The sequence below is a fragment of the Globicephala melas genome, chromosome 11, assembly GCF_963455315.2.
Source record: "Globicephala melas chromosome 11, mGloMel1.2, whole genome shotgun sequence".
Lineage (NCBI taxonomy): Eukaryota > Metazoa > Chordata > Mammalia > Artiodactyla > Delphinidae > Globicephala > Globicephala melas.
The window spans coordinates 32,330,308-32,343,543 of NC_083324.2; the positions used below are offsets into that span (position 1 = coordinate 32,330,308).

The following is a 13,236-nucleotide window of genomic DNA, read 5'->3' on the forward strand; positions in this document are numbered from 1 at the left end:
GGGCTTCTCATTGCGGTGGCTTCTCTTGTTGCAGAGCACGGGCTCTAAGCACGTGGGCTTCAGTAGTTGTGCCACACGGGCTCAGCAGTCGTGGCTTGCGGGCTCTAGAACGCAGTCTCAGTAGTTGTGGCGCACGGGCTTAGTTGCTCCGCAGCATGTGGGGTCCTCCCGGACCAGGGCTTGAACCCGTGTTCCCTGTATTGGCAGGCGGATTCTTAACCACTGCACCACCAGGGAAGCCCCGAGCATTTATTTTTAAATTGCCTTATTTTACAGTTCAAGAAACTGTACCTCAGAGAGTTTAATAGACTTGCCCAAGGTCACACAGCAAATTTAGTGGTAGAACCAGGATTGGATCCCATGTCTTCAAATTTAGGTCATTTCACTCTTCACTGTGCCGCTTCTTTTATACATGTCCAGTAGTTAAATCAGTATTTGAAATCCTGGTTTAAATTAAAGAATTAACCCCTTTGGAGGCAAGGGGGGTGGAAAAGATCCCCAAATTCCATCTTTTCCTCTCTGTTTCATTGATAAAAGAGGGAGTAAGATGATTTGTATACCAGAAAGATTAATAACAATATGGATTATGCGCTTACCTTGTGCCTAGATTGCTGACACATGCATTATCTCATTAAACTATTCATATGTTTTATCTCATTAAAGCCTTGAAACTCTCATATCCCCCATTTTACAGCCAATTAAACTGAGGTTTGGCATGGTTACATAAAGTGTCCAAAGTCATATCGTCAGCAAGTGGAAACCTTGGTATTTGCATTCAGGCCTCTTACTCTAGAGCTTGTATTCTCTTGTGTTCTCCCAGGGACTGAAGGATGGGGTGTTGAATATTCCATAAAGTTTTACTGTAGAACGAGGGTGGAAGGGAAATATCTTATTCTTCAAAAATTAATGTCACAAGGCAATGCATTTGTAATGATCAGTTTACTGGAGCAGTCGGTAGGAATTTTTTTCCTTCACTTTGAAATTTTGCACTTTCCATGTTAAAAGTTTCTCTAGGAAATGAAAATTAATTTGGGGGAAGGAAGCCTCTGTTATTCCTGCTTCCAGCTGGGGCAGATGCTTGGCCTCCTCTGGGCAGGTAGGAGGGGAACACTGGCCTCTCTCTGCTGAGCTCGTAAACTGGAGAAGTGTCTAAATTCAGGAATGATGCCAGGTGGGGTGGGGGCAAGGCAGGGAGGAAAGGGATGTGGTGTTTGGAGCCCATAACTCAGGAAACATGATGGCACCTAATTTCAGAGTGGCATGAGGCAAGCGTTTAGGAAAAGAATAATGAGCTATTGTTGTGGGCTTTTTTCTTTAATGGGTGGGTTGTTTTTATAAAGTTTTATGAACAGGAAACTGAAGCAAAATGCTGATCCCTTTGGTTTTTGAGCTCTGCCAGCATCATTTTCATTTTTATTTTTGACTGTTGGTGACAGGCACTTCCTTTAACATTTCTGAGGGTGAAGTGTAATGAGACACCCCAAACTGCCTTTTCTAACAACAGCAGAATCCAGATGAAGAGTAGTAGTTTCAGATCTTGTCGATAATGCCGTGAGACAAGAAAAGATCACCCCTAACCCAGGGAGAAAGATGACTCTTTCAGAAACCAAGGCAGGCTGTAAAATGTTTTCCCTTTAAAAACGTTCTAGAAAATTTGCCCAACTGGTGGAAAACCTCTAACATGCATTAAAATGGGTCTTGCTGTGGCAACGAAAATACAGATCAAATTCCCCTGCTGCTCTGAATCATAAATACTCAGCCTCCCCACCTATTGTTTTCCCTGGAAGATGACTTCATCTTAAAGGTGGTCTTATCTGTTGTGCATTTTGGATGCACCGAACCAAGGTTTCAGGCATCTGGCTGCCAACTTCAGAGATTTTAAAAGCTGTTTTGTTCCTGCAGGGCATTTATTCATTGCTTACCTTATAAAAGTTATGTCTTGCTGCATTTTCCTGGCACCAGAGCAATCCTTGTACCTACCCATTGCATATGGTTTTTCTGAGCCTGCAGGCAGCACTGGGTTATTAAAGTTCAAGGAGGAAGCCACATGATGTTGGCTTTACAATTTTAATTCTCTCTTACCTTCTTCCCTCCCTTCCTCCCACTCCCTGACAGATGAGTTTTGTTCACCACGTACTGTGTTGAAACCAGAGTGAGCTCTCAAAGCACCTCTTGTAAGACTCCAGGTGAGGAGGCCCAGACGGGAGAGCATGACCTTCCCTTGGTGGAGCAGCCTGCAGAGAAGTTTCCTTCCTCTCCCCTGGCTTCCTTGACTAAAAAGTTTTTGAGTCCATAATTTCACATCAACCTGGCAACAGTAGACCAGCACCATGTTTGATCTTGCAGAAACACCAGGCAAAATCTCCCCTTCTCCTTAAAAGTCAGCCACCCAGGGCCCAGCTCAAGAGAACAAAGTTTCTATATTAATAGCACTAGGTATGAGCATGGCAAATTGAAAAGAAAAAAAAAATTATAGAGTTTAACCTGGAATCATAAAACCTAGAGAAGGAAAAGGAAGACAGTGCCTCTAGAGGGAAGGAAAAGGGAAGATGAGCTTGTTACAAGGAGTCTTAGAAAACAAACTATTTGACATCTCTTTGCCACCAGAGTTTCAATCTCCCTGGCAAGTCTACCTTGTTCAGAAATGAGTGTAAATTGCTGAGTGTGTGTAAAAAGCTGGAGGAAACTGAAAACTCTCAGTAATATCCAACAGGGCCCCATAGCCTTACACTGCAGGAGCCATCTCGAAAGGTGGTTTCAGTGAGTTTGGGACTCTTCAAGAAGCTTATTAAGGGACTCATGCTCCTTTTCAAGATTTCTTTTAACAGCCCACTGTGGTATTCTGCATTTACTTTCTTGGTCCCATCTCAGAAACTTTAAATAGATGATGTTCCTCGTTGCAAAAATTCTCTGAATTTACCTCCTCTGTGACATGATCTTTGATTAGTGCCATTTCAATATGATTTTCACTTCAACAAATATGGATCCTTCTACCATGTGCCAGCATGATAGAAGGAGCTGGAGCCACTGTGGTGATTGAGATAGTTATGGTCCCTGTGCCCTTGTAGGTGGAGACACACTGAGTCAGTCATTATGAGCGGGGTGAGTATTATTAGGGAAAAACAGGTACTCCGCACTGTGTGGGTACAAAGTAAGGGTTCCCCTTGCCTGCGGATTGAGGACAGTCTTGGAGGAGAGGAATTAGCCAGGGAGCCATCTGGTTGATGGTTCTTGTCATGCCAAAGAATTAAATGATCATACAGGAATAAAAGTAGGTGAACTAGAGGCTGGTGCTTTTCTTCAGCCTTCTGTTGCCAAGGCTTTTGGTTCAGTCAGAATTGCAGGCATCTGAGACCTGTGTTTGCTGAGCTTGGGTTTGGATGTGAGATGGAAAAATTCAGACACAGCAGAAGCTCCTGTAACTCAGCTCACTTAACCAACACCCTCCACCCCCCTGTAGTATTATGGGATGCCCACGGCACAAGGAACACTTTCAGCTAATTGGCTGCGCTCTACCACACAGCAGCCGACTTGGCTCCCACCAGATGAGTGAGACAGAGGCTTGCCAGGAGTCCCAGAGTCTGTTTGTGCTGGTTGAACTCGTTCTGTAATTAAGGTCTTCTGCTCACGCCACCCTCCCCTCCCCACCCCCACCAAAGCCCCAGGTATTTTTCAAGTAAACATCTCAAGCCAACCGCCCTCCTCCCATTCTCTACTGCTGGAGCTAATTTTTTAGAAACTTAAATGCAGTCATGCCCCCTGGCTATGAAGATAAGCATGTTTTTAATTGGAACTTTGGATACCAGATTGTAAATCAAAGTCCCAAGAGCCAGAACACATCTCCTTGTGGGCGGCTTAGTTGGTAGTTTACTGGGAACGTGGACTTGCATTATTTTTCATTGTATCCCTGATGCACCCATGTTTTTGGCAGGCTGTCCAGCACGTAATACTTCCTTAGTACTGCCTGAGCAAATAAGCAGCTCTCTGTGCCTATTCTGGATTGTGATGCTACAACCAATGGGCTAATTACCCCTGGACACCTCTGGCCTGAGGATCTGGGGTTCCAGTGTCTCTGGAAGGGCGGGGGCCCAGGTTCATTATTGGGCTTGCTGATAATTCTCACACTTTACTACTCAAACAATGTGCTTTGAGGGTGTTTATCAAAAATACACATGTCTGGAGTCCGCTGCTGAAGATTCCAAATCAGCAGACCCAAAGTGGGGCCCAGTGATGTGGATTTGATAAGCTTCTCAGTTGATTTCACTGCAGGTGGTCTCTGGAATTATTGTCCCTAAATTCACACGACTCATATTTCTATAAATGTGTAGGTTTTCCAATCCTGGCCAGAAGATGTGAATAGTGCTATATTTCATTGTTATGCACATTCCCCCACATTTTAACGTCTCTGGAATTGGGATGTATCCTACAATTGATCACGTGTTATAACTTAATTGGCCACATTTTTTTCTTTCTTGGTTGTACATAAAAATAATAGCACATATTACAGTCTTTGGCATCTTAGGTTTGATGAAATATGGCACTTTGATTGCTGAGTTTGTAGTTGATGGAAGAGAAAACACTTCCACTATCCAAAGCTAGAATTTACACATTTTAGATTCCAGTTTCTCCATGCAGTGGTTAGTATAAAAACCCTACATGATGCATACATTAGCTATAGTCTGAAGGGAATAAATAGTTTTGGAGTATAACAAATTTATTAAATTTTTGGTCCAAAAATATGAAATACTCTCAAACAAATGCAGACTCCCCATAAAGTTCAAAGTGTACAGAAGGTTCTAAAGGTTGGCTCAAATTCTGTAAGCAAAGCAAGCCTGCTGATAGTAATCAGCTCAAATTGGAGAAAGTCAGGATTCTTATTGCAAAATCTTCAGTGAAGACAGGTTTCTGATTGCACAGGCTATGCTATGTATCAAAAACACAGTAAACTGTACACTTTGGGGATTTTATTTCATCACTGAGTTTGCATTTCTGCCCCCCAAAACAATTAAATGTGGTGGTAAAGTTTGTCCTGGGAAAAACCAAGCTTTGAAACATTTCTTCCCCCTCCCCAAGTTCTTCTTAAAGTATTATCTGTCATTGCAACTTTCATTTTCACTGGCCTTTTGAGGTACATTTTCATATCTGAAACAATTTAAGATGATATTCTGTCCCCCTCCCCACTTACTCCCATGTTCTTCTTTATTCTCTTGTCCTTTCATGCTTTATGAAATCTGTTATTCAGTTAAGGGTCAGGTATGGGCATGAAGGAAAGATTTTAGGCATGTCAATATTCTGAGGCTTCTTGGCACTCAAGCATTTTTTTCGTTGCTCCACTATGCCTAAACTGACATTTGACATCAATCAGTGATCAAGGTCTAAAGCGAAAATATTCTTGAAGTCAAAACCAACAGATTGTCCTGGCTCTGATGCCATATTTCAGCTCTACCCTTTAATGCATGGTTTCTCAACTGTGGCATTATAAGCATTTTGGACCTGTTAATTCTTTGGTGTGGGGGGCTGTCCTGTGCATTATAGGATGTTTACCAGGATCCTGGCCCTCTACCCGTTAGGTGCCACTAGCACCGTCCCCCGGTGACAATCAAAAATGTCTAGACATTGCCAAATGTCACCTAGGGGACAAAATCGCCCCCAGTTGGGAATCACTGCTATAATGATTGTACCTGTCTGTGGTATATCAGGGCATGACACATATCATTCTTTGTATTTAAACATAAAATCTTGATTGTTTTTGGATTATAGCTAATAAGTCACAGGATTAGCTCAATACTGGGAGAAAGAGATGCTATCACCTAACTGGTTTTTCAGACTTGTTTCAGAAAATGAGATCTATAAGAGAAGGCAAGAATGAAGTCTTCCAGCTTTAGAAGATCCAGGTATATATTTTCATAAATCTAACCTAGAGCCAGTGGACATCTCCCCAGGCAGAGGGAGAGCTTTAGATGATTTTAGGTATTGTCAGTGCTTTATCTGCGCCATTTTTACCTGTCTGGCAGTAAACCACAGTCCTGATCTCTCAGAATTCACTGCCAGAACTTCTTCAGGCTTTTAACTCCCCTCTCCCATCAAGATTGAAGTTGCAGAGAGGAAAGGGAGCTTGGTCATTAGCTGGGAATGTCACCTAAATAGAAGGGGAGGAGAGGGGGGTTAGTACACACATGTCCAACATGTACCTACACGACCGTGTCAGATTAGCAGGGGTAGACAAGATAGCTCCAGATGCCAGGTAAGCAGATGGAGGTGCATTGTGTTTGAAGTCTAGGCTTTAGGGCATCAACTACTGTCACTTGCACTCCTTCTGCAAATACATACCTCACAGCAGAGGTTATAGGTGAAAGGCCATATTTTAAACTCAACCATATTTCTCGAGCAGGTGCGCCTCACACACCTTTCTGGCAGAGCGATTCAGGAATGGGTGAAGATACTAAGAATATTGCTGTCAGAACAAAGCATTGTCCCGTTGGCTGAGAAGACTGTCACAACCACTTTGATTTCTGAAGTTTTAGCCTCATGCTGGGCCTGTTCTGCTCACAGCCATGGCAGTGGGATTGGATGGTCTCCCAGTCGTGCCTGGCAGTCTGTCTAAAAGGAGCTAACAGCCCGAGCTAGGCTTGTGGGTGGAAGCCCACCACCCCATCAGCAGCACAAATGAGCCCTGCTCAGCCCAGGCGAGAACACAGGCTCTGCTCTTGGCACCGTTCCTGGAAATGCAGAACAGGCTTCTTTATTCCAGTCTCCAGGCTTCTGGCTAGCGAGAAACACTGCCCGGCTCTGAAGCGTTTTATAGGATCATAACGAGTTGTGCCGAAGGCGAGTTCTGAAAGGCACTTTGTGCCATGGCTTTGAGTGAAGCTGACTGTTAGGGCAGTGTTGTTCTTAAGCCCATAAACACACACACAGGCAGGATGGGGAATGCTGGGCTCCTGGGGCTGCTCAGCTCGGCAGCATTGCAGAGTTGGACTGACTTCTCTCCACTCTGATACCAGCTTCAGGGCTGTGCTTGGGAGCCCTCCTGTAGAGCAGCCTGCTTTCTTTCTTTTTTTTTTTTTTTTAACATCTTTATTGGGGTATAATTGCTTTACAATGGTGTGTTAGTTTCTGCTTTATAACAAAGTGAATCAGTTATACATATACAATGTTCCCATCTCTTCCCTCTTGCGTCTCCCTCCCTCCCACCCTCCCTATCCCACCCCTCCAGGCAGTCACAAAGCACTGAGTCGATATCCCTGTGCCATGCGGCTGCTTCCCACTAGCTCACCTTACGTTTGTTAGTGTATATATGTCCATGCCTCTCTCTCTCGCCCTATCACAGCTCACCCTTCCCCCTCCCCATATCCTCAAGTCCGTTCTCTAGTAGGTCTGTGTCTTTATTCCTGTTTTACCCCTAGGTTCTTCATGACACTTTTTTTTCTTAAATTCCATATATATGTGTTAGCATATGGTATTTGTCTTTCTCTTTCTGACTTCACTCTGTATGACAGACTCTAGGTCTATCCACCTCATTACAAATAGCTCAATTTCGTTTCTTTTTATGGCTGAGTAATATTCCATTGTATATATGTGCCACATCTTCTTTATCCATTCATCCGATGATGGGCACTTAGGTTGTTTCCATCTCTGGGCTATTGTAAATAGAGCTGCAATGAACATTTTGGTACATGACTCTTTCTGAATTTTGGTTTTCTCAGGGTATATGCCCAGTAGTGGGATTGCTGGGTCATATGGTAGTTCTATTTGTAGTTTTTTAAGGAACCTCCATACTGTTCTCCATAGTGGCAAGCAGCCTGCTTTCTGACCAAGTCTTTGACCATGGACACCCCTGGTTGGAATCCTATGCAGATTGCCCAAATCTGCTAATGTTGGAGTAGCACATCACACACAAGGGAGGTTCTGAAAGTGGAAATTGCATGGAGTCAAAAATACCCTTGAAAATCCTTTAAATGTCTCAAGGACCACATACATGGCTTGTGTATACCCAAAATTGCAGGTTTCAGTTTACAGGCCTTATTGTATGAAAAATATATGTCTTTAAACATCAGAATCTTATTCACCATGGTGAGACGTTCAAGCTATGAGAGGCTTGGAAGCATCAGACCACCCAAAGGAACTCCAGATTCCCATCTTCCCTTTTGCACTCATTTGGGGCTTATGCCTTTTTTTTTTTTTCCCAGCACAATTTAAATTGTTACTGGCCATTAGCAATCTCTCTCTCTTCCTCTTCCTCTTCCTCTCTCTCTGCCTAGCATACATACTGGGAAAGACATGAGTTTGCTGCACATATATTGTGCCATGTATATTGACTGATTTTTATGGTTCCGTCTTTTGAAGAGGGGCAAAAAAATGTTTAAGAGCAAGTGGATATGGCAGCCTTTCCATCAACCGATATAACTCTTCTTTGCTCTACGATATTTGTACTTGAGGTTAAAGTTCCCTCTCTTCCGTAGGGTTTATTTATTACTACAGTGGACTTACATATGCCAGACTTCGTGCTTGGTCCGGAGAATCCTGCAGTGAGTAGCCTAGTCCCAGGGCTGGCATAGTTTACCAGGGTCACTCTCTTCTTCACCAAGTGCTGGATGTACACTTCCCAACTGGAGGTCAAGGCCGAGTGAGCTCCAACAGGGATCAAAGCCCGTCCATGAAGGGACTGTTACTGACCAGAGCCGCCTAATTGGGGTGGTGGGCCTGTGGGGGCCCGAGGAGCAGGCGGAGGCAGGGAATGAGGGGCAAGCTCCAGGTGCTTCAGCTCAAATCCTCGGCAGCCAGAGGAGCCCTGTGTGAGGCCTTTGGTGGCAAAGTTAATCAGGGGCTGCTTTGGTTGGTTGCCCTTGGAGGTGGGATTCCCCTCACTCCCCACCGCAAGCTTGGCCAGACTTGCAGTGAGCATCTGTGTAAGCTCTCCATCAGCACAGTTCAAGCTAAAAGGACAAAGTTGTGTTCAGGAGTACAGGTAGGAAAAAAACAAGTGGTCCTGAGCCGCTCTTTCCCACCCCAAACCTCTTTTTCAACTACTTCCTTCCCACTGCTTTAGGGTGTATATTTGAGGGAAAAAATTCAGATGCTCTCTTCAGTGTCAGCTGGAACTCACTCATTCAGGAGCTTCCTTTACATGGTTGGCAAGAGTGAGGCTGGCAGAACTGGACCAGATTCTCTCTGCTTCTGAAGGCAGTTTGTCCACACTAGCTGGGCAGGAAAGCCGGCGAATTTAGTGCCAGCGTGTGGGTTTTCATCCCCAAGGCAGGGATGAAAGGGCTGTATATCGTGAGGTTTCCTGCCTGGAAAGTAGGAACTGCTGGATTCTGGCCTCGGCTGGAGCAGAGAACACTGAAACAGAGACTAGATATTTCCATTCCCACTACCTCCTGCATACCTAAGAAGTCAAAAGGAAAGACATCATCTCCCTAGACCCCCACCTGCTGTGGCCATGACTTTGACAGGAGGGGGAAAAAATTCAACACTGCAGTCTACAAAATAACTGTTGAGATAATGCTCATTTTAATATTTTAAAAATTAATTTCTAATTTCCCAACACATGGATATGTTTTTCATGTAAAATATTTAAGAACATGTTAGCTATAATATGAAGGCTCCTTTGCCCACTACTTTTAATTCCCTTGGAACTGATTGCCTCCTTTCAGCCCTGTAAAAACTTGCTGTGGATCCTTCCAGATGGTTTTCAATGGTATTTACCTACATTTCTCTATAGAGAATATAGAGAAATTTGTAGATGTGGGTTTTTTTTTTAACACAAATGGGAAAATATATGGTATTCTTTTTAAAAAATATTTATTTATGGCTGCATTGGGTTTTCGTTGCTGCACGCAGACTTTTCTCTAGTTGTGGCGAGCGGGGGCTACTCTTCGTTGCGGTGCGCAGGCTTCTCATTGCGGTGGCTTCTTTTGTGTGGAGCATGGGCCCCAGGTGCACAGGCTTCCGTAGTTGTGGCACGCGGGCTCAGTAGTTGTGGCTCACAGGCTCTAGAGTACAGGCTCAGTAGTTGTGGTGCACGGGCTTAGTTGCTCCGCGGCATGTGGGATCTTCCCGGACCAGGACTCGAACCCATGTCTCCTGCATTGGCAGGCGGATTCTTAACCACTGCACCACCAGGGAAGCCCTATGGTATCCATTTGTAGATGTGATTTTTTTTTTAACACAAATGGTATTATACTGTGCTTACTCTGCAATTATTTTTTAACTGAACCTAATACATTTGAGATCTTTCCATGCCACACCCACAGACCCATCTTCTTTTTGACTGCAGCTGCGTGGTGTTCCATAGTGATAAGAATTTACCTAAGCACTCCCCATTGGTGGATATTACAGTTGTTTCCAATTTGGGTTTGTTTTTTACTGTTCCAGACAGGGCTGCAGGGAATGATCTTATAATTGCCTATTGGGCATTTGCAATGTGTTTCTCCAGTAAGACGTGGTAGTGCCGGCTCATCACTGCTTTATCTTGACACCCCCTGTCAGATTCCTCTTCTAAGTGGCAGGCAGCCTCTTACCAGCCTCTTCATACTTAAAAATGGGCGCAGAAGCGATTCCCTGGTGGCGCAGTGGTTGAGAGTCCGCCTGCCGATGCAGGGGACGCGGGTTCGTGCCCCGGTCCGGGAGGATCCCACATGCCGCGGAGCGGCTGGGCCCGTGAGCCATGGTTTAAAAAAAAATGTATGGGGAGAGACTGGCTAGGAATAAGGCAAGACAGAATACTGCTTCTTCATGTGGGTTTTTAAAACTCATACTTTCCCTCAAGGCCGCTTGCCTCCGCCCGGCTTCGCCCTAACCTCCGTTCTACCCGCCGCCTCTTCCACCCCAAGTGTGCCGCGGAGCCCAACTGGAGCTGCCACTGGGCTGGGTGGCCCCGAGCCGAGGGCCCGCGGGAGGAAGGGTCCAGCCGCCGTATACCGCCGCGGCTCGGGAGGGGGCTTCAGCGAGGCGGCACCTGGGAGCTCCCTGGAGCTCCCTGCAGGGCCCCGCCCACTCCCCCAGCCTAGACGGGCGGGCGGGCGGGCTTGGTCTAAGCTCCGCCCCCTTTTAGCCGGAGCGTCAGAGTCAGGCCGAGCTAGGCTAGAAGCCGGCTGTCAGTCTCCGTGTAGCCGCTGCAGCCGCCCGGCACCGTGGAGCTGGGACCCCCTTTCGCCTGGGAGTTTTGTGGTCGCATCGGGTCAGCGGTGACATCCCAACGGGCAGGCCCGGCAGCTGCCATGGTAGCCAAGGATTACCCCTTCTACCTCACGGTCAAGAGAGCGAACTGCAGCTTGGAAGTACCCCCGGCCAGCAGTCCAGCCAAGGACTCCGAGGTAGGGCCTCCACCTGGACCTTTCCGGGTCCGTCTTTCTCTCCGTCTCTTACTCTCTCTGCTCCCTCCCTGTGTCACTGTCTCTCTGTTTCCATCTCTCAATCTGTGCATTCCTCTTCCTCTCTCTCCATCTCTCATACACTCTTTCTGTCTCTCTGTCTCTCTGTCTCCCTGTCTCCATCTCTAACTCTGTCTCTGTCTCTCTGCCTCCCTTCCACCCCCTCTATGGATCAAGAGAGCACCACCTCCTCTGTCCCCACCTCTCTTCCTCCCAGCCTGAGGGCAGCAGTCTCTTTGCCCCTGCCTCTCTTTTGCGTCCTGCAGGGCTCTCAGACTGTCGATCCACTCCAAAGAGGGACTTACTGCATCAATGGGCTTGGTCGTCAGGGAAAAGCTACCCTTTTTTTAAAAAATAAATTTATTTATTTTATTTATTTTATTTTTGGCTGCATTGGGTCTTTGTTGCTGCGAGTGGTCTTTCTGTAGTTGAGGTGAGCAGGGACTACTCTTACTTGCGGTGCGCAGGCTTCTCATTGCAGTGACTTCTCTTGTTGGGGAGCTCAGGCTCTAGGCGCACGGGCCTCAGTAGTTGTGGCACGCGGGTTCGGTAGTTGTGGATCACAGACTCCAGAGCGCAGGCTCAGTAGTTGTGGTGCACAGGCTTAGCTGCTTCGAAGCATGTGGGATCTTCCTGGACCAGGGCTCGAATCCCTATCCCCTGCATTGGCAGGAGGATTCTTAACCACTGCGCCACCACGGAAGTCCAGGGAAAAGTCACCCTTTAAGCACAGGTTTCCTCTTGCAGAGGTTGACCGGGCAAGGGGACATTCTTGTGGACCCCTCAGGACATCTCATCTGTCAGGCTTGGACTTGCAGCTGTTTGGCAGCAAAGATGGATCACAGCACCTCTGCTTGTCATCTGTGGCCAGTGGGTGTCATTCAGTTGGGTGTCTGGGAGCTAAATGAGTAATATGAGTGTCTCCCACATGGATTCTTAAAATGAATTAAACTCCTCCGGGCAGTGGGAAGCCCTCTTGGAACATTGAAAACATTTCTCTTTCTGGTAACTTTCCTGTGCCTTGAGAGTAATGTGAGGGAATCCTCCTGGCTTATGTTTAGTCTGCCTTTTCCTCCTGTGTGTTATATCTCTGGCAGAGAGCTCACTGGCCTTAAAGGTTGGGTTCAGGTGGAGGAGAAAGCGTCCCTCTCTTTCGTTGAGGATGTTGGGGAGTACGGTTGCTTTCATCAGACTGCACCTTTGCTGTGGCTAAGCTGTAGTGGAACCCACAGGACCCAGGTCATCATTTCCGCTGGTGTGTATCTGGGAGATCTCCTCTCTCCCCCACCATGACCAAGAAAGTCTGGAGGCAAGTGTGCATCCGGCCTTGTCACAGTGCTCTTGGGGGTCCACCCACCTGCCACCCTTGGGTCTGCTCAGTTTTGTGCTCTTGGTTCACTGAATTATGTATATTCGGGAGGACAGCATCAAAGATTCATTGCCTCTAACAAGAGCTGCTCCAAGCTGACAGGACTCCAGACAGTCTCAGGTTGTAATCAGCTTTCTGTAAGTTGAGTGCAAACTAACTTCTCACCCCCATCCCCATCCCACACCTCAATTCAGTTGTGTATTTTCACAAAGCGTTTTTGTTCCCAGCAGCTGTGGAAGTGTGATGGCCTTAGTGGTGTTTGGACTCTTATTTAAGTTTTGACAGGACAGTACCTGCATAGAATTCAGGTTGTTCAGGCTTGGAATGGATATATGATTTTTCAGTGGGAACTTCATAATTTAATGAATGTGGGAGCAGTGAAGCTAGTGTCCCCTCAGACTCCTTTTGGAAGGAAACAAGGCATAACCTAGCTTAATGAATAAATTGAATTGGGTCAAAGAAAAGAATACTGAGAATAGCTCTGGACTCTAA

At 46.1% G+C, this 13,236-nt stretch overlaps 1 protein-coding gene across 5 annotated transcripts in view; it reads left to right on the forward strand.

Moving 5' to 3' along the window:
- Positions 1-13,236, forward strand: part of ARHGEF3 (Rho guanine nucleotide exchange factor 3) — a 311,851-nt gene that overhangs the window by 232,773 nt on the left and 65,842 nt on the right. The window contains exon 1 of one of the 5 annotated variants that reach the window (XM_030867472.2): positions 11,075-11,318. The exons of the other annotated variants lie outside the window; for them this stretch is intronic. Within the exon in view, the coding sequence (XP_030723332.2) occupies positions 11,223-11,318 (96 nt within the window). The 5' untranslated portion in view covers positions 11,075-11,222. Of the gene's footprint in view, positions 1-11,074; positions 11,319-13,236 lie in introns of those variants that run through there. 5 annotated transcript variants of the gene reach the window in all.